Source organism: Pongo pygmaeus, chromosome 21, assembly GCF_028885625.2.
Source record: "Pongo pygmaeus isolate AG05252 chromosome 21, NHGRI_mPonPyg2-v2.0_pri, whole genome shotgun sequence".
Taxonomy (NCBI): domain Eukaryota; kingdom Metazoa; phylum Chordata; class Mammalia; order Primates; family Hominidae; genus Pongo; species Pongo pygmaeus.
Genome location: NC_072394.2, coordinates 63,927,132 through 63,953,760, shown reverse-complemented (window position 1 = coordinate 63,953,760; position 26,629 = coordinate 63,927,132). Strand labels below are relative to the sequence as shown.

The following is a 26,629-nucleotide window of genomic DNA, read 5'->3' as shown; positions in this document are numbered from 1 at the left end:
GTCCTTCCTTGACCTTCCCACCTTCCAGGAACTCCAGGCATTCCTGGACTTGTGGTTGCATTGCTCCAATCTCTGCCTGTGACTTCACAGGGCCTCCCCATCCAAGTCTGTGTCTTCTCTGTCTCTTGTCAAGACCCTTGTCCTTGGATTTACGGCCCACCCAGGTAATCCAGGATGATCTCATCTAGAGATTCTGAAGTTGATTACATCTGCAAAGACCCTTTCTCCAAATAATGTTACATTTGGAGGCTCTGCGTGGATGGATCCTTTGTGGGCCACTGTCGGCACCCTCCAGTAGGTCTGGGATAGGACCCAGGGGGCTGGCGAGTTTAGCAAGCACCCCCCAGGCAGGCAGTTCCTGGACCACAGTTGGACATCTTACCCCTCTGCTTTGCACAGGGAAACTGAGGTCCAGAGAAGGAAGGGCCCTCACCCAATTCATCCCTCTCCAGACTCCCCACCAGCATCTCTCTGCACCCTATCGGGTGCTGCAGCCTGCGTTTCTCCTTAGACCTTCCTGGAAGTGGAAGTCGGGGACTTCATACCTAGCAAACTCATGCACCAACCTTCCTTCTTGCTTTTCTAGGCACATCAATATAGATAGCATCTCAACTCACATTTGGGTGCCAGAACAAATGCAAAGCAAAAAATTTCAACATTTCTCCAATACAGACACACAAATCCAAGGGCACACTCCTGAAAAGAGACCTGGAAGGCAAGCCTTTCTCCTCTGCCTTCTCCAGAGACAAAGAGAGCTAGGTCCTCCCCTGGGGAGAGACAGTGTCCAATACCCACACCCTGGGGCTGGAAATTCATTACATCGTACCCCAAATGGAAAATGCACCCATTCCAGGAGCAAGCACACCTCTCAACACCTGCGGCTGTACCAGGGCCATCTTTCCTGGACTGGGAAGCACCCAAACTCTCAAGGATCAGCTTCCTGTTAGCAAGGTGCGGGTGGCACTCTGGGGCCCTGTGGATATTTATCTGTCATGGAAGGCTTACCTTAATCCTCCCTAAATCCCCACATACTGTCAGCAAGAAAGCACAGTGAATCCAGACGAGGAAGAGTTAGAAGGGCCCAGATCGGAAGCTGCTACGGGCTTCCCAGGCAGTTCACCCTGCGGAGTCCCAAAGCAGCAAATCCCCACCTCAGGGCCCATAAGGCACACTGCCCCTCTGAGTCCTAATTACAGCAACTGGATAAGGCAGGTGGCAGGAGCTCCTGGAGCCAGGCAGGACGGGGTGAGAGCCAGTGGGCTGTGGCTAAGTGCTGGAGCATTCCTTCAGATAGACCTCCCTGACCCACCGCTCATGCCACGTCACTCAATGGCTCCATGCCTCAGTTTTCTCAACAGTGAAGTGGAGATGCCACCCCGAACCACTGGGGTGTGTGTAAGATTGTGAGGTCTGTGTAGGACTGAATGAAGGAACCATTGAAGTCCATGTAAGGTTGAATGAAGGAACCACTGAGGTCTGTGTAGGACTCAATGAAGGAACCACTGAGGTCTGTGTAAGACTGAATGAAGGAAACACTGAGGTCTGTGTAGGACTGAATGAAGGAAACACTGAGGTATGTGTAGGACTGAATGAAGGAAACACTGAGGTATGTGTAAGACTGAATGAAGGAAACACTGGGGTATGTGTAGGACTCAATGAAGGAACCACTGAGGTATGTGTAGGACTGAATGAAGGAACCACTGAGGTATGTGTAGGACTGAATGAAGGAACCACTGAGGTATGTGTAGGACTGAATGAAGGAAACACTGAGGTCTGTGTAGGACTGAATGAAGGAAACACTGAGGTCTGTGTAAGACTGAATGAAGGAAACACTGGGGTATGTGTAGGACTGAATGAAGGAACCACTGAGGTATGTGTAGGACTGAATGAAGGAAACACTGAGGTATGTGTAGGACTCAATGAAGGAACCACTGAGGTATGTGTAGGACTGAATGAAGGAACCACTGAGGTATGTGTAGGACTGAATGAAGGAACCACTGAGGTCTGTGTAGGACTGAATGAAGGAAACACTGAGGTCTGTGTAGGACTGAATGAAGGAAACACTGAGGTCTGTGTAGGACTGAATAAAGGAACCACTGAGGTATGTGTAAGGTTGAATGAAGGAACCACTGAGGTATGTGTAGGACTGAATGAAGGAACCACTGAGGTCTGTGTAGGACTCAATGAAGGAACCACTGAGGTCTGTGTAGGACTCAATGAAGGAAACACTGAGGTCTGTGTAGGACTGAATGAAGGAAACACTGAGGTCTGTGTAGGACTGAATGAAGGAAACACTGAGGTCTGTGTAGGACTGAATGAAGGAAACACTGAGGTATGTGTAGGACTCAATGAAGGAAACACTGAGGTATGTGTAGGACTGAATGAAGGAAACACTGAGGTCTGTGTAGGACTGAATAAAGGAACCACTGAGGTATGTGTAAGATTGAATGAAGGAACCACTGAGGTATGTGTAGGACTGAATGAAGGAACCACTGAGGTCTGTGTAGGACTCAATGAAGGAAACACTGAGGTATGTGTAAGGTTGAATGAAGGAACCACTGAGGTATGTGTAGGACTGAATGAAGGAAACACTGAGGTATGTGTAGGACTGAATGAAGGAAACACTGAGGTATGTGTAGGACTCAATGAAGGAACCACTGAGGTCTGTGTAGGACTGAATGAAGGAACCACTGAGGTATGTGTAGGACTGAATGAAGGAACCACTGAGGTATGTGTAGGACTGAATGAAGGAACCACTGAGGTATGTGTAGGACTGAATGAAGGAAACACTGAGGTCTGTGTAGGACTCAATGAAGGAAACACTGAGGTCTGTGTAGGACTCAATGAAGGAAACACTGAGGTATGTGTAGGACTGAATGAAGGAACCACTGAGGTCTGTGTAGGACTGAATGAAGGAAACACTGAGGTCTGTGTAGGACTGAATGAAGGAACCACTGAGGTCTGTGTAGGACTGAATGAAGGAAACACTGAGGTCTGTGTAGGACTGAATGAAGGAAACACTGAGGTCTGTGTAGGACTGAATGAAGGAAACACTGAGGTATGTGTAGGACTCAATGAAGGAAACACTGAGGTATGTGTAGGACTCAATGAAGGAAACACTGAGGTATGTGTAGGACTCAATGAAGGAAACACTGAGGTATGTGTAAGGTTGAATGAAGGAAACACTGAGGTATGTGTAGGACTCAATGAAGGAAACACTGAGGTATGTGTAGGACTGAATGAAGGAACCACTGAGGTCTGTGTAGGACTGAATGAAGGAAACACTGAGGTCTGTGTAGGACTCAATGAAGGAAACACTGAGGTATGTGTAGGACTCAATGAAGGAAACACTGACGTATGTGTAGGACTGAATGAAGGAACCACTGAGGTATGTGTAGGACTCAATGAAGGAACCACTGAGGTCTGTGTAGGACTCAATGAAGGAAACACTGAGGTCTGTGTAGGACTCAATGAAGGAACCACTGAGGTCTGTGTAGGACTGAATGAAGGAAACACTGAGGTCTGTGTAGGACTCAATGAAGGAACCACTGAGGTATGTGTAGGACTCAATGAAGGAAACACTGAGGTATGTGTAGGACTCAATGAAGGAAACACTGAGGTCTGTGTAGGACTGAATGAAGGAACCACTGAGGTATGTGTAGGACTCAATGAAGGAAACACTGAGGTATGTGTAGGACTGAATGAAGGAACCACTGAGGTATGTGTAGGACTGAATGAAGGAACCACTGAGGTATGTGTAGGACTGAATGAAGGAAACACTGAGGTCTGTGTAGGACTGAATGAAGGAACCACTGAGGTCTGTGTAGGACTGAATGAAGGAAACACTGAGGTATGTGTAGGACTCAATGAAGGAAACACTGAGGTATGTGTAGGACTCAATGAAGGAAACACTGACGTATGTGTAGGACTGAATGAAGGAACCACTGAGGTATGTGTAGGACTCAATGAAGGAACCACTGAGGTCTGTGTAGGACTGAATGAAGGAAACACTGAGGTCTGTGTAGGACTGAATGAAGGAAACACTGAGGTATGTGTAGGACTGAATGAAGGAAACACTGAGGTATGTGTAGGACTGAATGAAGGAAACACTGAGGTATGTGTAGGACTGAATGAAGGAAACACTGAGGTCTGTGTAGGACTCAATGAAGGAACCACTGAGGTATGTGTAGGACTCAATGAAGGAAACACTGAGGTATGTGTAGGACTCAATGAAGGAAACACTGAGGTATGTGTAGGACTGAATAAAGGAACCACTGAGGTATGTGTAAGGTTGAATGAAGGAACCACTGAGGTATGTGTAGGACTGAATGAAGGAACCACTGAGGTATGTGTAGGACTGAATGAAGGAACCACTGAGGTATGTGTAAGGTTGAATGAAGGAAACACTGAGGTATGTGTAGGACTGAATGAAGGAAACACTGAGGTATGTGTAGGACTGAATGAAGGAACCACTGGGGTCTGCAGGGTTAAATGAAGGTCACCGCACAGTGTGGGACGCATAGGAAGTCCTCAGTGTGCAGAAGCCAGTGGGAAACACAGCGGGAGCCACACACACCTGCTAGGCTCGCTCTGTCGTCAGACACGCATGTGGTCAGCAGAATCACGGCTCCCCAGAGAGGTCCCCATCCTAATTCCGGAGGCTGTGAGCCTGGGATCTAACGTGGCAGTGGGGACTTGGCAGAGGTGACTGAATTAAGAATCTTGCGATGGGAGATTATCCTGGGTTACTCAGGGAGGCCCAAGGTAATCGCAGGGATTCTTACAAGTGGAAGAGAAGGATGCAGAGAGATGTGGATGTGACCAGTGACCCTCAATGACCCTGGAGGATGGCACAGAGATGCTTCACGGCTGGCTCTGAAGACGGAGGAAGCGGCCAGGAGCCAAGGAGTGCAGAAGCCCCAAGGAGCTGGGAGGCACAAGGAGACGGATTCTCCCCTGGAGCCTCCAGAAGGAACCCGCCCTGCAGACACCTTGATTTCAGCACAGGGACTGGAGCTGGACTTCTCACCTTCAGAACCACAAGATAATAACTTTGTGTTGTTTAAGCTGCTACATGTGTGGGGATTGGTGCTGCAATAAGAAAATAATACAATTTGTAATCTAAGTAAATTCCTCCTGGAAAAGGCAGTGTGGGAGATAAAAACATATAGACAAAGTCCCCTGCCCATAGCGAGTGATCTGGGGCATGCCTTCTAACTACCTTAGGCTGCAGGTCTCAGGAAAGCGTTAAATGAGAAGACACATTAGCACATGGTAAGTCCCCCCAAACAACAGCTCCTCCCCTCCTTCCTGGCCCCTGATGTGGGGGTTGCCAGGAAAATGGCCTCGGGGAGCACATACTGGGTCAAAGATAATTAAATAGGGATTTTTGGTTTGTTTGTTCTCTTTTGTTTAAGAACTGAAAGCAGACACCAGCCAGAGACAATACCGGAGGCCACCAGGAGAGGGCAGCCCAGAGCCCGGGCAAAAAGGCACCAAAATTCTGAGCCTTTTGACGAAAAACGAAGGATTTTACCAGCTCAGCTTGCAAGACACCACAGTCCCACTCGCGGGACTGAAGGAGCCTGCAAATGCCATGAGGTTTTACAAGAACACACTGGGGAGAACTTTACCGCCCTTGACGGAAAGAAGCTTCATTCAGCTTATGGTATTTTTTATAGTGGAATTCACTTGGCGGAAAAATTGGCGGAAAAATTGCTTCTTCAAAAATCAGAATAATAGGCACACTTTTTGGGAAGATGAATGCTTGCTTGCTCTCTCTCTCTGTCTCTCAGTTCATGATTAGTCCTGGCATCTACTTAACCCAGCTTTCAAAGAAAAAAGAAAGGAAGGAAAGGAGGAAGGGAGGGAGGGAGAGAGCAAGGGAGAGAGGGTGGAAGGAAGGAAGGGAGTGGGGGGGGAAGGGAAGGGGAGGGGAAAGGGGAGAGAGGGAAGGAGGGAGGGAGGGAGGGGAAGGGGAGGGGAGGGGGAGAGAAGGAAGGAGGGAGGGAGGAGGGAGGGGAAGGGAAGGGGAGGGGAGAGGGGAGAGAGGGAAGGAGGGAGGGAGGGAGGGGAAGGGAAGGGGAGGGGAGAGGGGAGAGAGGGAAGGAGGGAGGGAGGGAGGGGAAGGGAAGGGGAGGGGAGAGGGGAGAGAGGGAAGGAGGGAGGGAGGGAGGAGGGGAAGGGAAGGGGAGGGGAGAGGGGAGAGGGGAGAGAGGGAAGGAAGCAGGGAGGGAGGGAGGGAGGGAGGGGAAGGGGAGGGGAGAGGGGAGAGAGGGAAGGAGGGAGGGAGGAGGGAGGGGAAGGGAAGAGGAGGGGAGAGGGGAGAGGGGAGAGAGGGAAGGAGGGAGGGAGGGAGGAGGGAGGGGAAGGGGACGGGAGAGGGGAGAGAGGGAAGGAGGGAAGGAGGGAGGGAGGAGGGAGGGGAAGGGAAGGGGAGGGGAGAGGGGAGAGAGGGAAGGAGGGAAGGAGGGAGGAAGGAGGGAGGGGAAGGGAAGGGGAGGGGAGAGGGGAGAGAGGGAAGGAGGGAAGGAGGGAGGGAGGGGAAGGGAAGGGGAGGGGAGAGGGAAGGAGGGAAGGAGGGAGGGAGGAGGGAGGGGAAGGGAAGGGGAGGGGAGAGAGGGAAGGAGGGAAAGAGGGAGGGAGGAGGGAGGGGAAGGGAAGGGGAGGGGAGAGGGGAGAGAGGGAAGGAGGGAAGGAGGGAGGAAGGAGGGAGGGGAAGGGAAGGGGAGGGGAGAGGGGAGAGAGGGAAGGAGGGAAGGAGGGAGGGAGGGGAAGGGAAGGGGAGGGGAGAGGGAAGGAGGGAAGGAGGGAGGGAGGAGGGAGGGGAAGGGAAGGGGAGGGGAGAGAGGGAAGGAGGGAAAGAGGGAGGGAGGAGGGAGGGGAAGGGAAGGGGAGGGGAGAGGGGAGAGAGGGAAGGAGGGAAGGAGGGAGGAAGGAGGGAGGGGAAGGGAAGGGGAGGGGAGAGGGGAGAGAGGGAAGGAGAGAAGGAGGGAGGGAGGGGAAGGAAAGGGGAGGGGAGAGGGGAGAGGGGAGAGAGGGAAGGAGGGAAGGAGGGAGGGAGGAGGGAGGGGAAGGGAAGGGGAGGGGAGAGGGGAGAGAGGGAAGGAGGGAAGGAGGGAGGAAGGAGGGAGGGGAAGGGAAGGGGAGGGGAGAGGGGAGAGAGGGAAGGAGGGAAGGAGGGAAGGAGGAGGGAGGGAAGGAGGAAGGAGGGAGGGAGGTGAGGTAAGGAGGAAAAAGCCCTTTCCTTAATTTTAATCCACCTCCATTTGCAACATAAGTCACAGAATTTCGACATTTTGAAATGAGTATCATGGAGCACACAGTACAGGCACGCACACACCAAACACACTTCCTTTGAACTTGGTTATGAATTTCATTGTGATTTTTTAACAGTGCAGTATAGAATTAGAAAAATCATTATTTCTGAAACGAAGAAGCCACAGGTCTTGGAAGCTTATACCAACCCAGTTGCCACGCAGTCCCAGAGTGGAAGTGACCCTGCGCCCAGGAAGGTCACCCCTGGAGGCAAAGGGGTGCAAAGGGGCTTCACCGCAAGGGGGGTGGCAGTAAAGGGGAACCCACGTGAACCTTGGAAAGCACCACATCTTCAGACTGTTTCAAGTTATACCAAGCACCTTGCTCTCTCTCAGCTTAGAATACAAGATCTCTGCAGACACCCAGGACCCTGACATGGGCAGAAATGCCACAGCAGCCCCAGGACCAGCTCTCACGGCATCAGCTCAAGAGAGGCTGTCAGGGAGCCCCACCCCGGCTGGCCAGCTGCACAGTCGTGGCACTTTCTCTCAATCTGTAACTGGCCTCACTAAGGCTCCTCATGCCCCGTGTCACAATGTGAGTGTTGACAACGATGGATCCGTGCATAAACCCAGCTCAGATGGAACGTGCTCAGGGCTTCCAGGACCAGCTGGACTCTTCTCTCAGCTCCCTCTCTGCACCGCTTCCCCAGAGCTGGCAGAGTCTAAAATCCGAGAGAGAGCTCTGCTCTGGGACTGCTCGCTGCATGCTCAGAATTGAAAGCTCCCACTGGCATCACAGAAGCCGTGGGCTCTCCTAATCCCAGGGCTGGTTTTGCAAACCCCCAGTGTCGAGAGTTTAGACCCACTTCAGTTGAGCCTTATACATGAGCAACTGCAACCAAGCACTTTCCGACACACTGAGGGCCTCTGTTTACTGCACATACCTGTGTGCCTGGTCACTGCTGGTTTTATAGCTGTGGCCCTGAACATCTGGCTACGATCCTGTCTGCACGTGACAGCGGTGCTCTAAAACCATCTTCTTTAACATTAATTTGGAGAAAGGAATGAGCTAAGTGTCTAGGACTGCACAAAGAGGGAAAACAGAGCAAATCTCATACCCTTAGGCCAATCTCCAGAACTCACTGATCATCAGTTACTGATCCATAAAATGGGGACAATTTTACCTCCCTGGAAGGGCTTTTGTGAAGGTTAAATGAGATATCGTGTACCAAGGAGTGGACAGAACATAATGTTATTATATTATAATTCTGCAAAGCCTCATGCTCCCTCATCTGAAGACTCATTAAAACACATATTTCTCAAATGCAAAACCTTAATCTTTAAGTCACAGCGTCAATGAGTTCACACATCCTCATTTCTGTAGCTGGTGAGTGCACTGCCTTCTACAATGAAGGGGGTCTGCTTAGTGACAGTGAGCATAGAGAAGCAGCGGTTAGGAAGCTTGCGGGGTGGGAATCCTGATCCACTGACTTAGGAATCACTGACTTAGGAATCACTGACTAAGGAACCACTGACTTAGGAATCTGGGGCAGGTGTGGCCACCTCCTTGAGCCTAGATTCCTCATCGGTAGCAGCAGGGCCACTGCCCACAGCTCCCTCTTGAGATGAAAGGCAGAGCCGTGAGAAGCAGCCGTACACAGGGGCATGTGGCTGTGCAGAGCCCAGGACGGCAGTGTTCTGCCTCGCTTTGTTTCTAACCAGGGCTACCAGGACCCTCTCTCAGCGTGAGATTTGGCCTGCAGACGATGCACCATGCAGCGCTTTCTGTGCTTTATTCCTGGGCCGGTCCTACCTTTTATCTGATAGCAACCACTTTCTAACGACAGGATATATACTTCCCTTTCTGAACCTCTTAACCCTGGGACCAAACAAAACTATAAGAGGGAAAAGCTGCTGGAAACCTCAAATAATAACGGCCCCTTGAAAAGGCAAGGACCACCCCCAGAGATGGCCAAAGAGATCCCACGGTCTCCATCATGGGCTCTGCGTGCCCATTTTTGGGGATCCCTGAAGTGACCACCCATGGAGGCAGTGGGGGTCTGGGTGCTCAGAAAGAAGTAGTCCTCTGACTTTGACAGCAAGAAAGTCTGGGCTTTGAGCTCACCCAAGCCGCCAGTGGGGTCTGAGTCCCACTCAGCCTTCACATAATTCTGTTTCGCTATAGAGACCAAGGTTCCCTAGAACCAGTAGACATTGTGACCAGAGGCAAAACCCCCAATACATAACTCCTGGCTTCCCGGAAGAGGATCACTATGAGATCCAGCAAAGAGTTTACCTTCTCTGGCGGGGGTTCAGATAGTCCCGGCTTAGTATATCTAAGGGTTCTTTCATCCCTGGCCATAAGACAGTGTGGAGTAGTGACTGTTCATTTATTCAACAAACAGTTACCAAGCATTCATGACATGCTCTCTGCAATCCAGTGTGCTAGGTGCAGACATCAATTCACAAAAGGAGCACAGGAGGGCCTTTAAAGCAAGAGCAAGTGGCCAAGGTCCAAGGAACACTGGAGGGTAGAGGGAGCCTGAAAAGCCAGGCTGAGGACAGAGGTTGACTTTGCTAGTGTGCACAGCTTCTCCTAAGTCAGGGAATGCACTAGGCTGCATGTGACAACAAAACCAAGTGTGGCGTTTTGACCTTATTTTTCTCACCACTCAGGAGACAATGAGTCCAGGGCTCTGCCATTGTTCGAGGATGCCTTCTGGGACCCAATTTGTGTTCCACCATCCTCAAGTCACAAAATGGCTGCTTTCCCTCAGCCATCACATCTGAGTTCCAGGTAGGAGGAAGAAGTAAGAGCAAAGGGCAGAAGGCATGGCCAGCTCAGTTTGTTCCTTGTTATCAAGAATAAAAATAGCTTTCCCCAAAGCCTAACCTAATAGACTAACCTAATTAGATACCAGTGACCAGGAAGAAGCCACATTGCCACATTGGTGTAAATGAGTCTAGAGGTGTATTAAACAGGGCACATTTTCAGCCAATGGACTAGCACAGATGAGGTTTGTTGGCAAGGGAGAGAGAGAGAGAATCAATACTGGACAGGCAACTTCCAGTGTCTAATAATTCCAGGCATATGTGGTTGGCTTATCATTAGTGCCACTTATTTGAATATTCATAGCAGCTCCTTCTCTGCTGTGAGTTAACCAAAGCGACTCAGAAACACGAACAGTGTCAGTATTTTCCGGCTCATTCATTACTTCATTTGACTAATACCGACTGCACAGCCAGCATGCATTAGGCCAGCGCTGGACATCGGCTATGCAGGGAGATGGGCTGACATTCTTGCCTATGTATCTAGCATGCTTCTGCCCTGGAAGAGTTGCCTATCTATGCAGAGGTGGTTCAAACCAAACTGCATGGGCAAAGAGCCTGTCTTCGACCTACTTGTAAAGACAAGATAATAGTACTTCTGGCCATGCAGTGTGGCAGAAATGGCAGATTCTTAGATATGGATTCCAGACACTGCATCTGATCTCTCTTCAACCATGCCTCTGTCTGAATGCCTCTGTATGCAAATGAGTCATTCACTCATTCAGCAATTCACTGTCTGTCAGCTCTGCTTCGGGTACAGCACTGGGCACTGGGGAAGGTCTAGTCAGCATCCATCCCTCCTTCTTCCTTCCTAAAACAAAGCCCCAGTTCTGTTCTGAGATGAGCAATTGGGACACCTACCACATGATGGATTATAATGGATCTAAGACACGCATGACAATGCAATTCTCTGCATTCCCAGTGCTCCACCCCCATCAGTTCAGCTAGGAGTGGCCTAGTCAATGAAAACTTCTGCAGGGATTCTGAGAAAGTGTTTGTCGTCCTGGTACAGGGAAGAAATGCAGATGGTGCTACTATCTGCACCTTCTTCTGCTCTGAACTCAGAAGCAATGACTGGAACCACAGCAGCCAGTTTGCAGTGACGAGGCACTAAATGACACACTAAAGATGGCAGAATGGAAGAAGAGGATTAGGCAGGCACATGACCATGTCCCTTGTCTGCTGCTCCAGCATGTGACCACCTATGTCTACACTCACAGTTATGTAAGAAAAATTTAGCCCCATTTATTTAAGATTATGTGAATTGGGTTTTATTCTGTGGCCAAGAACGTTGTGAAATGATATAAATAGAAACAAGAATGACGAGCTCTTACCCTCAGAAACCAGAGAGTTTAAGTAAGAGAGATGATTGGCCAGATAATGTAAGTTCTCCAATAAGGAGGCAGAGGGTGGTACGAGGGTACACAAGATGGTCCTAAACTAGTTGAGAAATGGGGAGAGGCAAGGCTTTTCTGAGGACGTCATGTTAAGTCATTAGAAACATGCTCCTCTTTCTTTTTTTTTTGAGACGGTGTCTCGCTCTGTTGCCCAGGCTGGAGTGCAGTGGCGTGATCTCGGCTCACTGCAAGCTCTGCCTCCCGGGTTCACGCCACTCTCCTGCCTCAGCCTCGCAAGTAGCTGGGACTACAGGCACCCGCCACCATGCCCGGCTAATTTTTTTTGTATTTTTAGTAGAGACGGGGTTTCACCATGTTAGCCAGGATGGTCTCAATCTCCTGACCTCGTGATCCACCCGCCTCGGCCTCCCAAAGTGCTGGGATTATAGGCGTGAGCCACTGCGCCCAGCCAAGCTCCTCTTTCTACACTGTGTGGCCCATAGTGTACCCATGTTAATCTGATGATGCCAGGCTCCACCCCATCCCCAGTGAACAGCGTTTCCACTCACCTGTTGCCGCTTCGTTCCAGGACAGAGGGGAGATATGACCCGGGAGTCCTCAGTTCCCACTGTGCCACCTAGGACTCTCCCGCCTGTACGAGTTATGAATCGGGTCTGGGTGTGCCTAGACTCCACCCACCACGCGGGAGAGCAATGCAGGTCACCGTACCAGGCTGCAGCTTCCGGCGGGCTGGCCATTAATTATTAACAAAGCAGAGAAAAAGACACCAGCTTAGCCATCACCCCAGACTAAACTACGGTTTACAGAACACTGCATTTTAGCCTAAGGCAAACGGCTTCACCGTCCTATTTTAGATATGACCATGCATCAGTGATCAGGGCCATAAGTGAATTATCCTAAAAACAAAACTACAGCATAAGAGTATATGCAATAGCATTCGAATGCTCTCCAGAAAAAGCACAGACAGGGGACACAGGAGCGGCGTCTAGGAAGGCTCCGATCAGCAACGAAGTCCCACATTTCCATACTTCACGGCTCCACTTCTCGGAAGGTTCGTAATACATAGTATTTGCTACCCTATTGGGGAAAACTATTTCCAGCCTAATTAGCATGAAATTTTTAGAATGCAAATGCTTTTCATTTAGACATAAAATGCCACGACATTTCTTCCATCCATTTATCATAAACAAGTTAATTACCGTGTAACAAATCGCTCCTGCTGGAATCTGTATGTTTGCGGCTGCTGTGAGCTGACTCAGACAAAGAGAAGGAGCCACGGAGCAGTCGCTAATAGCTGATGGCCTACTCAGAGGAACACGGCCACTCTGTGAAGCTTCACTCATCAAATTAAGGTTAAGCTCTCTCCGCTGGAATAACTCAATTATAAGTAGTCATTATCTGTTTAACTTGATTCCTACCAGAATAACAGAAACACCATGCTTCGTGTCTCCTCTCCACACAGGCCTCCTCACCGTGGTCTTATAGTTTCAAAGTACTCCGCGTACAGAGAGAAATGTCACTGTGCCCTGGTTTCAGTGCCTGTCAGCCTTAGTTCTTGCCTCCATATGTGCAAAATTATTTGTAAGATATAAAACATCTCTTTCTTCCTGAGACTCTACACCTTCAGAAGAACAAGTGGAAGAAAACAGTGAGAAGGGGACCCACACAGGCGCAGGAGAAGCAATGCGACTACAGCCCCTCGAGGAGGGGCAGAGAGGACCCAGCATGCCCAGGTGCTTGGGAGATTCTCTGCAATGCTTCCCTGAACCAGCCCTGGGCTGGGCTGCACACGTAAGTCAACGGGCACTTGGAAAATGAGTCCACACAATGTCTGAGCTGGTCCAGATTCACCCCGGGTCATGTGACTCTTGGCCCCCCATGAGGCGAACACCACCTGGGCACAGGGGCCAGGCAGACATCCGGCCAGTGATCTAGACTTTCCCACCACACCGATCAAGAGCACAGCACGGTTTGGCCTGGACCACTGGGAGTAGAGATCCCCACACAACACACCATGAAAGGGAAGAGATGCTTGTTTGAAATCTCACGTAGTGTTGTAGAAAGCATGAGAATTTGTCATTCTTTTCTGTAGTAAGCAGTATTTATTAATAAAAAGAGAGGCATTTTTCTTAAGTGCCTGAGTAAAATGGATACTCCAAGGTCTTATCATATTTGGCCACAAAATCAGAGAACTTAAGGATGCCAGTTTCAGCACAGCAGGACATGCACACAGCAGACTGCAGTCAGTGCCCCACGAATTATAAGAGACCGTACAATGCACTGAGAGTGAAGGATCCCCTCAGGCCTTCTCCGGGGGTCCCCTGAGATTCTCAGTAAACCAAACGATCCTGAAAATGGCCTACCTGTTCTAACTCCAAAGTGACATACACAGTGCAATTAACAGAGTAGCTCTTGAAAGCTCTTTACTATGTATGCCCTGTTAGATTGCACATCCATTCTGCTCCTAGGCCAACTGCCTAGAGATTTTTTATTTTTTTGACGATTAATGAGTCAGTAGTATCACAGTTTAGATAACAAAACTAAGTCAGAAAACTTGGATTCGGTGCAAAATAAAAATTCTATCCACATAACCAGGAATCAACAAGGCACGTCAACAAGTTCTGTCTTGAAGGGCAAGGATCTGAAAAATCACTTCACTATAAGCGTGAGCGAGTTCACGCACTTGCATGCACACACACACATACACAGGAACCGCTGTCAGTTCTGGAGGGAAAAGTTTACATTCCCTGAGACACAAAACCGGTAGGGCAGTCAACAGTCCTGAATGTGGAAATTTAGCTTCGATACTTTATCAAAAGTCCTCTTCCTCTATCACTTTGAAATCAACTCAAAGGCTGCCACTTCCAGGAAACTGATGCAGAGAGGAAAGGCTCACAGCCAAGGTGCTCACGGCACAGAACTGATTTATGTCCCGTCCCATGCAAACATGAAGTCTAATTAGTTTGTCTTGAAAGGGAAACAGACCAATAAGCAGGATGATCTACTGTCATCTGAGTTTTGAAGCTGTCTCTGACTTTCCCATCACAAGTGTGGATATAATCCTGCAATTACGATAAAGCTAATTGGTAGTTCCCTCCTGCGTGTGTGTTTTCGTGTTGTCAGTGGGGCAGTAATGAAAATGAATGCCACATTTGTGAACAGACCGTCTGTGGGCTTATTTACCGCATTTCCAACAACATCGTCTGCTTTATCATACATTACAAAGCAGGGATAATTTAAGTATCCAGAACTTCATGCATAAAAATACTTGGTAAGAAGGTCTCTCTCTGCACACTATTTGGGTGATGTTACATCTGAATTAGTTTGCTGCCCAGGAAATGATTCACTTCACTCAAAAATGACAGGGATTCTGAATCATTCACCTGTTATGCAAAACACCTTTCAGGTCAACCAATTTGCACCTCGTGGACTTCACCACCATCATCTCACAGAGAGCACAAAGATGAGGCAAGCCTTGCCTCTCCCATCTACGTGTTTCCCCAAGGAAAAGCATGGCAACAATTCACTCCCACCCCTCCACACCCCGCCTTACCTTGAAGTAGCTTCTCCCCTTCTAGAATATTTTGGGAGATTAATGCCGTGTAATCATCTTCAGAGAACCCAGCCTTGCAGGTCTCTCTGGTTGTAAGATCCTCATTATGGGCCTGAGAACACAAAGGGGAGAAAGTAAAACAATAATAAGTTCACAGAAATTTAATCCAACCAACATTTATCCAGGGCCTGCGGTGCAAAAGGTCTCTGGCTAAGAGAGAAAGGCTGGCAGGCCACAGTCTTCACCCAGACGCGATATCCCCGTCTGCTCCTCTGCTCTCTGGGGACTTTAGGGAGCACTCTCCAGGCTGCAGACCCGGAGCATCCTTCCCCAGCCCCACACACAGCAGGTAGGGAATGAAGGACGGACTGTTGGGGAAGCCAGGCCGGCCACGGCCTTATTGGCAGAGGAGATGCCTAAGAAATGTCCATAAGGCAGAGACAGAAGACTTCCGCCGCTGCTCCCGAAGCTACTAAGGGCAGGGAGGCCAAAGTGTGGGCGGCTCTGCTCAGACCATTCGCGCTTTGGGCCCACTGCTCTGCGCTCTTGGTAAGGCGGAGGCGGCAGCTTCTTGTCTCCTCTCCAGGTCACCGGCAGGGAGGAGAATGAGGAGAGAAAGAAAGAAGATTCTCTAGGACTAGGTCCAGAGCCGGTCGAAGAAGGCAGCTCTGCGGGAGGCTGCCGGAGGCTGGGGTGAGGAGGCAGTGGGGGCGCTTCCACCTTCTAGTCTTCAGCCCACATTTTCACCCTCAGAGCCCCCATCTCCAGCCCAGGCAGGGAGACAGCACCCCTAACTGACCAGAAAGGGGGTCTCCTCCTGTCCCCCGGAGCTCGCTCGCCTTTCCTGTTCAGTGGGGAAGTCTAGAGCCCATGGCACACGGCCAGGGAAGGATGGGGTGGATGACAGGGCCCTCTGACCAAGCTTCTAGGAGGGGGCGTGACAGGCAGGAGGAGGTGGTGGAGGGAGAGGTAGTGTGTGCAAGCGGGAAGCCAGCCCCGCTGCAGGAGCACGAGCACAGCGGTGCTTGGCTCCCCGGCGAGCGCAGGAAGCTTCAGGCGCAGCCCGCACCGGGCAGTGGCGCCTCCCGCCCGCCGCCTCCTCCAGCTCCGCGCGCTGCCGTCGCCCGCCCATGCTTCGACTCCGGAGGCCGCCCCCAGCCCGGAGCTCCAGGCTTCCCGACGCCGGCACCGCGGAGGGCGCCCCTCTGCCCCCAGCACCGAGCGAGGAGAGCGGGACGCAGGGTCATTCCTTACGAAAAGCTCTAAAGCGCGGCTTTCTTCATCGGCCACGAAGCTCCAAATCGCACCCGCAGCCCGGTGGGAGGCTCAACTCGTCCAGGAAAGTTTCCGCCCGCCCGAAGCGTGTGCCTAGCGCATCCCCCCGCGCCCCGCGGCCTCGGAGCTGGCCTCCCGCCGCTGGCACTTGTTTATTTCCGAGGTTACAACAGCGCTGCTCGGGAGAAGGCAGCGAGGCCGATCGGCCACGAGAGGGGGTTCCTGCAACTCCCGCCGCCCCTCCGCCTCCGCCCAGGGGCGCCCCCGGAGCCGCCGCGCACTCTGCCCCCGCGGGCCGCGCACCTCGCCAGGCGCAGAGCAAAGCCGGCGATCCGGCCCGCGGGGCTCTGCAGAGGCAGCGGGAGACTCGCTCGCCCTCCCGGGGCGCCCTCCCGCGCCGCGCCCGCCTGGCGTCCGGCTTCCCGGCCCAAGCCTGGCCCCGCTCCTAGCCCCCGGGGCCCCGCCAGACACGCGGGCTCCAGCCCCGCCGAGGGCTCGGGGGTGAGAGTGCCCCGCAGTCCTACCCCGCCGCCCACCCGCAACGCGGGTCCTGCCGGCACCCACAGAACTGAGCAGCGCTGCTAGACGGACCCCCAGGCCTTGGGCAGGAGAGGTCGGGCAGGCGCCCCGCACTCCCGGATCCCTGGCCTGCAGCCGCCGGGCGCCCCACGCCTTCAGCCACGGCCGGGGCTGGGCTCGGCAACTCCCGCGGCGCGCGGCTCCCGGGCGATGGAGGGCGCGCCGGCTCCGCCAGTGGGAAGCCTGCCCCATGCAGGCAACCCGAGCTCCGGGTAGCGGCTACGGGCTTTGGGCGGCCGAGGGAGGCTCCGCGGGTCCGGTGCAGGCGGACCTCCCCGGGTCCTCCACCGAGCCCCACTCCCACCCTGCTCTGCCGCTCCCCGCTGCCCAGGCGGCTTCCCGCTCCTGCCGACCGCAGGCAGCTTCGCCGAGCGCGGGCGCCGGGCTGGATGCAGCGGGGAGCGCGGCGGGGGAGCCCGGGAGAGCCCCGCCGGGTGTGTGCGCGCCCCGCGGGATTCGGGGACGACCTCGCGCTGCCCGGGGCTTCCGAACGGCGGGGGCGGGAGGCGGCAACTTACCCGGAGCGCGCCGGAGAGCGAGAGCAGCAGGAGGAGCACGCCGGCGCCCGCGGTCATCTTCCCCGCCGCCCGCCCGGTGCCCGGCACCGGGAGCCCGCTCCCTTCCGCCGCCACCGCCGCCGCCGAGACCACCGCCGCCGCTCCGATCGCCGCCGCCGCCGCTCCCCCGCGCCTGCCCGGAGCCTCCAGCCCCGCTGCGCCCGCCGCGCTCGCCGCCCCGGCTCCGGGAGCCAGGCCAAGTGCGGCCGGCGGCGCGTTCCCTCGGGCCGGTGCGTCCGCCGGCCTCGCAGCCGCCCGCGCCTCTGTTCCGCGCGCTCGGAGCTGCAGGTGAAGCCGCGGCCGCCCCGCCGAGGCCCCGCCCCGCCGCCCGGCCCCTGCGCTCGCTCCGCCGACGCGGGCCTTAAAGGCGCAGCGCCCGCGCCCGCGCCGCACCAGCCCAGCCTCGGCCCTCCTGGACGTCTGGAGCCGCCCGGTTGCGACCGAAGAGGCCAAGGACGCTCGTTTTCCAGGGGAAAAAGGCGCGGGTGTGGAGACAGCGCTAGGGTTTCCGTCCCCACACCCTGGGCACCCCTTCTGGATGGGGCGGTCCCGTGGTGGTCTTAGTCCGACTTCCCGCCCGGGCCCGCGGTGGGAGTGTGCACTTCCATTCTGTCCTTTATTTTTCAAGTGTCTCCTTGCTAACTCCCCTGACCCGGGCTTGAACCCAGGTCAGGCAGCTCAGGGGTGAGGGTTTCCACCTGGAGCAGATGAGCAGAGGGCCACGCTGAGATTTCAGCCTGTGGGGCTTTGCAGACCCTCCCGCTCCTAGGAAAACTCAAAGCCTTGGTCTGGGCTAGGGATGTGCCCTAGGATTGGGGACGGTAGTAATTCCTGTGTGTGCATCAAAACACCCTGTTAGGCCTCAGAAGCCAAGAAAGAAATTAGAAAGAAGTGCCCAGACAGGAGCTGTCAGGAGTGTCTGCGCCGACAGGCTGGGCGGGCGCCAGCTCCCTTTGCCCTGCATGGGTGATGGCTGAACTGGGGGGCACTTCTTTAAGGGTTATCAGGTAAAATATATGTACAGCTTGGACAGTGAGTAAATGTTTCTGCACTTTTCCTTTTGGCTTGGAGATTTAAAGAAACGCGGTTTTGTTTGTTCAGATACATCGAATTTTCTTTGTCTGGGGTTTCAGGGACTCTGTGTCCAGAATACATTAGTTCTGGTTTAAGAAATAGGTTGCAAAGGAGAGGGTGGAAGATTGAGTGACACTGTTGAGCTCCAAGATCAGAGTCCCTTGGGCAAGCCAGTAGAGAAAGCTACATGGCAGCCGCTTCCTTCTCTCCCTCCCAGAACCCCCACCCTTGGGGGCAGGGTGGTCTTCTGGTTAGAGCTCCGCCTTACACTTAAGGAAACCAGATTTTAGATAACCCCAAAGGACCAGAGTAAGCACTACATCCGAGAGCACAAGGCGAGATTCGGTTTTGCAACTGTAACTATGGACCTAGTCAGGAGACAAAATCTGCCCCAGCCTGGACTCCTATCAGTTATGTCCTTGTCCCACTCCCCACCTAGCCGAAGAAGGAGAGGTTACCAGTTGACATGGCTGGACGTTTAGACTCACTCGAAGGTCCTGCATAGCCAGTGAGGTTTCATGAACAGACCCATCCAAAATCTTCATGGGCAGAGGATTCCATTCCTCGGCCACGTGCCCGTCCTTTTGGAAGACGCCCCCTCTGCTTTCCTCCTTATTCAAGGTGCTTTACCACTGCTCAAGCGACATCAGAAGCTGTCCAAGACTGCTTTAGACACCAAGACAGCTCTCTTGTCTTGTGTCCCTGGTCTATTTTCTTAATATATCCGTCCCTGGGGATACACCTTTGTCTGCAGGAGGCCTGAGCATTATGCGAGTTATTTCTTTGGAGAGGCATCACAGACCCCCACATTTGCTCCAATGTGCTCTGCGAAACTGTTGAAGCGCTGAGGAGCGCACCAATTTGAAAAAGAAAAGGTGTGAGTGTGTGGCAGGGAGACTGGGGTCCAGGAACAGGTGGGTCCTGAACTCCAAACACTGTGTTAAGCACATCTCCCTCTACTACTGAATGAATCTTGAGTCTACTGCAGCATGCTTTCCAGAAAGGGTAGAGCTTGACAATAGCCTGTCCTTACAAGGTGCTAGCTATGTGCCAGGTACATGTGTAGGAGCTTTATGTAAAGTTGCTCTTGGAGTCCTCCTAACTCCACTATGCAGTCAGGCAGAGGAGGGTGCAGAGGGCAGGCACGGGGAAAGCTGCAGTGCCAGCATTCTCACCCAGAGCTGGGACCCTGGCGCACGCAGCATGGCCCCAACTTTGTTCAAAGGAACCTTCTTACACAGCTGTAATGTCTTACGGGAACTCGCATTTTCAGAAATACATAGTTTCAGAAACACTGCAGTAACTGATAGGAGTCCAGTAGAGAGCATTGGTTTATCAGACTTACTCTGAATGCAGCAGCAAAGATTGCTGAGACAGAAAAGAAAAATATGACCTAAAATACAAAGCAGTGGCTCCAAAGAATGGTCTTCAGCCTGTCACTCCGAATGTGGTCCCCAGACCAGCAGCATCAAGAACCCCCAGGAGCTTGTTAAAAATGCAGAAACTCAGGCCTTACCCCAGACCTGCTACATTGATTCTGAATGTTGATGGGATTCCCCGCCACGCCCACCTCTGGTCTGCAATCATTTGCATCAAAATCACAAAGAAACTCATGAAAAATGCCGGTTCCTAGGCTCCACCTGAAATCCACGGACTTGGAGCTTTTGGGAGTGGGGCCTGGAAGCTGACCTTGTAACAGTCTCTCCAGTCCATGCTCATGCCACTAGCATTTGAGAATCATGGCCTGTCCCACAGACAGTATGTCCCACGTAACAAAGCAGCAGCTGGAAGCATCAGAAAAATGCTCTCTCCTATGCCCCACCCTGGATTTCCAGAACCTGGACCTCCAGGGGTGGAGCCTGGGCCTCTGCCTGGGGTAGCTGGGGAAACCCTGGCACAGTGTTTGGCACACTGGTCAGTGGGGCTGTGGCCTGCCATTGCTCCCCCCAGTGTGGGGAAGACCACAGCTGGCCTGGAGGAGGAGCTAGTCTCTCTGCGCTTTTGGATAAAGAGCCCTAGAAAAATGTGTGCATTTGTTTCTAAGAGAGATTAAGAGAATGCATTTGGGAGGTAGTGTATAAGTGAGTGTTTGCTCTCAACACCTGTAAACTGTTGACTGTAATTGGACTACAGATGTTTGCTAAGCTTGATAGACTTCTCTTCTCTGTCTCCTTCTCCATGAGGTGAGTCTGGGAAGGGGTTCATCTTTAGAAGCAAAAACCAAGTGCTTGTATCAGGGCCACATTTCCCTATATTCGTTGGATGTTAATTTGTTTCCTTCCCTATTGATAGTTATTATTGTAGACACTTCAATGTTAGACAAAAAAGCTGTTTTGTACAGAAAGCAGTGAGATGTTAGCAAAAGGTGTGTTCGTAGAATAAAACATTGTCTTTGTGGGCGATTGAAGATATTCAAGGCACTGTAGAAATGAATGAAATCAGCCTGCTACCCAGCTCAAGAAAACTCCCTGCATGCAATAGAGAAGAGCGATCTTAAAGCAAAAAGCAAAGGAGAGATTGAGAGAGGCGAGCAGGCAGCAGAGAGACCAGTACGAATCGCTCCCTGCCTTCCATTCCAATAACGCTCACCCGCCGAGGTGAAGCTACACTGGGAATAAAGAAAGGAATAGAGTTATTGTTGTAGGTTTTTCAAAATCTATCTTTCTCCATGAACAGGGATCCCTATGTACTGTGTGGCAGGTACTGTGTCGAAGGTTTTCAGTCATGATCCCATGCGATCCTCACATAGGACGGAGGTGGTGATGCCCATGGTCCACAGACAGGACAGACTTGGGTATGTGAGCAGCCTGGCCTGGGTCACCCGCCGGCACGGGGTGGGCTGAGATTCTACTCCAGGCAGTGTGACTTAGGACCTAGGGGCATGGCTGTGAGGTGCATCCCTTGGAAGCAGAAATCCCAGGGAGAAAGATGCAAATGTCCCCTTCCAACCTAGGGCAGTCTTCTTTCCTTTTCCAGTCTCAGGCTCAGCCTGGCCCACTCACCACCAGCAGAAGCCTGACCCTCTAGTCCATCTAGAAGCACACACCCCCATCCAGGCTCTGTGCCTGTGCCTCTGCTGTTCCCTCCGGAGCTCCTTCCTCTCGGAGCACTGTGTTGGCTTTAGCTGCTGCAGGGCTTGGTGGACACCTCTCTCCTCACAGTGTGGTGGAGCTCCTTTCTGTGTGTCCGCCCTCTGGCCACTCCGAGAACCTTGAGGGTGGGGGAACAGGGTGTTCCCCTCTCCGCATGTGGCCCAGGCTCTAACCCTCTAGGGGCCCCCAGGGGGTGGACCCATAAAGTAATGATACCAACGATGACCCCCACTGGCTGCATTGTACCCTGGGGTACTTCCTGCACTCCCCCATTATACAGATGAAGACACTGAGGCATGAAAAGAGAGGAGGAGCTTGACCTGGAACCCAGGGCTGGCTGAGCTCAGACTTACAGCCTTAGTCATGACTGTGCTCCAAAGAAGCACACCATGCACGCTGGGTTCTGAGGAAGAACCAGATGAGGCTGCTTCACTCACTCCCCTGGGACTTGGGGGTCTTTGAATCTTTGGAAATTTCTATGGAGCAGGAGATGCAATTCACAAGGGGAAAAAAAATTCAGAACGAAACCGTCAAACCATGCAACGATCAAAGGTATCGGATCTGCTGGAGAAAGGAGATGCGTCCTGGCAACAGAAGATGGGGAGGGGCCGTTTTGAGATCCCAGGGTTTTTGTTTGTTCCAAGTTGTTGCTTTGCTTGTTTGTTTCTTGTCTGCTGTTAAAAAGGGGGGAACACCAGAGGTGGGAGCAGAGACACATGTGTCACAGGGACGCCAACGACAGGGCCCTGGCTCCACCTCGCATCCTGTCTGCCTTGTCGCTGGCTGGTTTATAGAACCTGGCTCCACCTCGCATCCTGTCTGCCTTGTCGCTGGCTGGTTTATAGAACCTGGCTCCACCTCGCATCCTGTCTGCCTCGTCGCTGGTTTATAGAAGCAGCTTGACAGAGGAGAAAGGAGGTCCGGGTAACCTCTGCTGGAGCGGGAGCCGCTGACATGGGTGGACTAATAGTGTCAGTGTGAGACACAGTGTACCTTGTTACACTCCCATGTCCCACGGGGGACGTGGGCCCCGGTTCCCTCAGCCTGGCCCCATCCTCTGCACCTGCTCCCTGGGACACCCCCCAGCATGGGATGGGCTGTGCCCTTCACATCTGGGACTTAATGCATTCACCTGCCCCGTATCCTGGTACCATTAAGGTGGAGCAGAGAATTGAATGTTTTTCTTTTACTTTAATTTTTATCTCTTTTTCCTTTTATGGTTGATTCTTATCCCAAAGCATATCCCAAGTCCATCCACTTCCCTCCAGCTGAAAATTGGAGCTCCATCATTGCTCACCTGGATCTCTGTCAGTCTCCTCCTCACTGGGTTCTCTCTGCAAACCAGGCCCCAGAGGGACCCACTGAAGACTGAATCAAGACTGTTACATCCAGGTCCTGGCTTAAAGCCCTCAGGGGTCCTCCTGTAGACACTCAATAACAGCCCACAGGTCCTAAACCCTCTGGCCTCTGCCTGAGTCCTCAGTCCGGTGTCCCCACACTGCACCCCACTCCCAACCAATGGCCTCTCACTTCTCCCTAGCTGATTCCTGCATCTGGGTCTCTGAACTTGCCATTTGGAACATTCGGCCCCAGATGCCCTGATTGCTGATGGCTGCTCAGCACACAGGCTTCTGCTCAGAGAGGCCTGCGGGACCCCCGGCAAGGCTGCTAGGTAGCAACAGCTGCTTGCCCCTCTTGCTCTGGTTCTGAGCTTCTTGAATATTTCCAAAGGGCAGGGGCACTCCTACCTGCACAATGTTCTGTCCCTAGCACCTGGGACAGCATCTGGCCTGCAGGGGCTCAGCAAATACCCAAATAGAGAAATCCGAATACAGGATTGCAAAAGCTGGGAGAGGAGAGGAGTTTCCCAGGACTTGGCTTTGCAGGAGTGGGGAGTGGTCCCGTGATGCTGCACCTGCCCAAGCCGCTGCCCCACAAGGAAGTAGGAACGAAAAGGAACAGGGCAGGGCTTGCAAGAGTGGGTCCCTGTGAATGCAACATCTGCCTGGGATTCCAGAGGCAAGGGTCGGGGGAGTGCGAGGAAGATGATAAAAACCAATGTCCTAGGAGAGGAAATCAAATTAAACAGTAAAATAGATAACATTGGATTTAAAAGGAGGCAGAAAACAAGGGAGATGCTGGGAGAAGGAGTCATAGGTCAGTGGCCATAAAATACCAGAGACCAAGTAGAGGGGAAGAAGGTGGAGAGTAGGTCTTTGGTGCTAACGTATCCGCCTGGAGTGTGAGGCTGTCTGCTGGGTAATGAGGGCCTGGGGGAAATGGCTCTCACCTACAGAGAGGCTGGGTGGCTCCTTTCAAGTTACCTTTCACTGGGTTTTGTTATCAAATTTTGGGATTACAGCTGATCACTTTTTGCAGAACACAAGTCCTAGGCTGTGAGAGGTGGCTGGGATCCCCGGCGAGTGGGATGGAAGTGCCCAGGCCATTGCCTTCTGCTCAGGTAGTGCATGGGGGCTCCCTGCTGAGCATGTGTCCTCAGGAAGCAAACTTCCAGCAAGCCTAGGTGCTCTACTTTCTGGCTCTGCAGTTGGAGCTCTAATGGAGAAGAAACTGGAGAGGCCAGTGGAAGATGCCGCCTTCTCAGACACACATGCCCCACTGGAGAGCCACTTCCTGGGAGAAGGGGAACTAACTGACAGTGGGACCGCCTGACAAGCGCCTTAAAAATCTGATTGCATGGACCCCTGCCTGGCTCTGTAGATTCAGGTTCAGCAAACATCATCAGGGCCTGAGTGACACTATTCTTGACATATCCCCAGGTGACTCAGAATGCACATCAGTATTTAGTCTTCTGGGGAAGGCACACAGTCGCTTCCAAATGTTTCCGCTCCAACACCTTCCTGAGACTTAAGTTTTGATAGTTTTCTAGTAAGGTGCCACCTTGGGTTGGCACGTGAATGCCTGATGTGATGGGGGAAGTGAGGCAGGGGTGCAGAGGAGGCTGGATGTCCCCTTCCCGGGGAAGGGCTTGTGGCCGTGGGAGTCTCAGGACAGCCAGGAGGGGCCTCCAAGTGATCAAACACCACATGGGAGGCAGAAAGGAGGCCCTAAGGAAGAAGGTGGGGTGATACTGACATGATCATCTGGGTAACTCAACAGGCAACTCAGTGCTCAAGCCACATGAGGGAAACTAACCCCAGGAACAAGATTCCTCCCAGTGGACTAGGTCCGGATGGCCAGCTGCACGCAGAAGAGGCCATGAGTGCAGACGAATTAGTGCTGTTGGGGGTTGGGGCATATAACGCTGCTAACACCACCAGGATGGATTGGGAGGATGCAAGTTCCCTTCTCTGCCCCCAACAGCTGCAGAAGGAAGAGGTGCAAGGGGCTGCGTGGAGGGACCCTAGCAGAAGGCCGAGATCTGCACACAGCCTTCAGCTGTGTGGCTTGGACACATCGCGTGAGAATGAAAAGCATCTCTGACATTCAGGCAACACTTTGCTGTCTCAAGACTGGTTTCTTCTGGAGAATTCTATGACGAAGGATAAAGAAGAGAGAAAACTGGATGGCTGATTGAGAAGGACAGTGGGTGTTCTCCAGAGATGACATAGGGTTCTCCCAGGACCACAGAGGCCCAGCGCCGTCAGTCAAGGATGAGGAAAGCCTGTTTGGTCCAGCGGCAATCGGTGCCTTTGTTTAGCATACTTGGGTTCATGTGCATGGATAAGTGAGAACAGCACAGATGTCAGGCTCAGAGGAACTGAGCTCGGCCTAGTCCTATATGAAGGATTCAAAGTCTCTTGTCCCATCCCTGTTGAATCCTCCAAATTCATTGATTAATTCAGCGCTCCAACTATGCACAGGGGCTGTGTTATGTTTCACAGAGGCAACTGGGGATACAAGAGACACGGTTGCTGGCCCTCAGACCTCACAGTCCAGTGGGGAAGTTAGGCCTGGAACAAAGATGCCAGGTGGACTGGCTCAGAGAGGCACGAATCCTGGGGGTACCTCACACGTTCACACCTAACATCTCAGCTCATCCTCCCGCTGCCGGAGTGGGACTTGGCAATATCAGCCTCAATTTATAGGTGTGAAAACACAAACACTGTCGGTTCTGAGATTAGAAACAGGGCCATCCTAGTCCCAGAACCCCAGCGTTCAGGGTTCTAGGGGCCACGGTGGATTATTCGTCTGCTGTTCCAGGTGGAAGCAGCTGCTTCAGGCTGGGCCTCCTTTGCTTTCCTCCAAACTCCACCAAGTCTGCAGTCTGCTCTTCATAGAAGACTATGAATAGTACACGTCCTGCATCCTCTCCACTACCACTCTAAAAAATATTAATGGACTTTATATTTCAGAGCAGTTTTAGGTTTACAGAAAAATTTAGCAGAATGTATGGAGCATTCCCAGACACCATTTCCCCTCCAGACACAGGTGCACAACTTTCTTGTTAACATCTTGCATTTGCTACAATCGACAAACTGGTATTGATACACTATCATTCACTGAGGTCCACACTTCACATTGGGGCTCACTTTTTGTGTCATAGGATTGTATGGGTTTTGTGAAATTTATCCAGTAATACAATATAATAAAGAATAGCTTCACTGCCTTAAACATCCTCCAGCCTGGACAATGTAGTCAGACTTCCTCTCTAAAAAAAAAATTAAGAATTAGACAGGTGTGGTGGCACACACCTGTAGTTCAGCTACTCAGGAGGCTGAGGCAGTAGGATCACTTGACCTGGGAGGTCAAGACTGCAATGACCTAGGATTGTGCCGCTGCACTCTAGCCTGGGCAACAGAGCAAGACCCTGTCTCTAAAAAAATAAAATAAAACAATACTCTGTGTTTCACTTATTAATTTCTTTCTCCCCCAAACCTCTGGCAAGCACTCTTCACTGTCTCCATAGCTTTGCCTTTTTCAGAATGTCATGGAGTTGGAATCACACAGCATGCAGCCTTTTTCAGACTGGCTTCTTTCACTTAGCAATGTGCATTTTGAGTTTCCTCTGTGTCTTTTCCTGGAGCAACAGTTCATTTTTATCACTGAATAATATCCCACTGCATGGATGCCCCACGATTTGTTTACCCAT

General features: G+C 52.2%; 1 protein-coding gene across 1 annotated transcript in view; it reads right to left on the bottom strand.

The window, feature by feature from the left end:
- The window catches only part of CDH4 (cadherin 4), a 705,615-nt gene extending 687,936 nt beyond the window's left edge, over nt 1–17,679 (bottom strand). Inside the window, exons 1-2 of the mRNA XM_054468084.2 lie at nt 17,372–17,679; nt 15,000–15,111 (exon numbers count right to left, since the gene is read on the bottom strand). Coding sequence (XP_054324059.1) covers nt 15,000–15,111; nt 17,372–17,428 — 169 coding nt within the window. The 5' untranslated portion in view covers nt 17,429–17,679. The remainder of the gene's footprint in view (nt 1–14,999; nt 15,112–17,371) is intronic.
- Nucleotides 17,680–26,629: the final 8,950 nt, after the last annotated feature.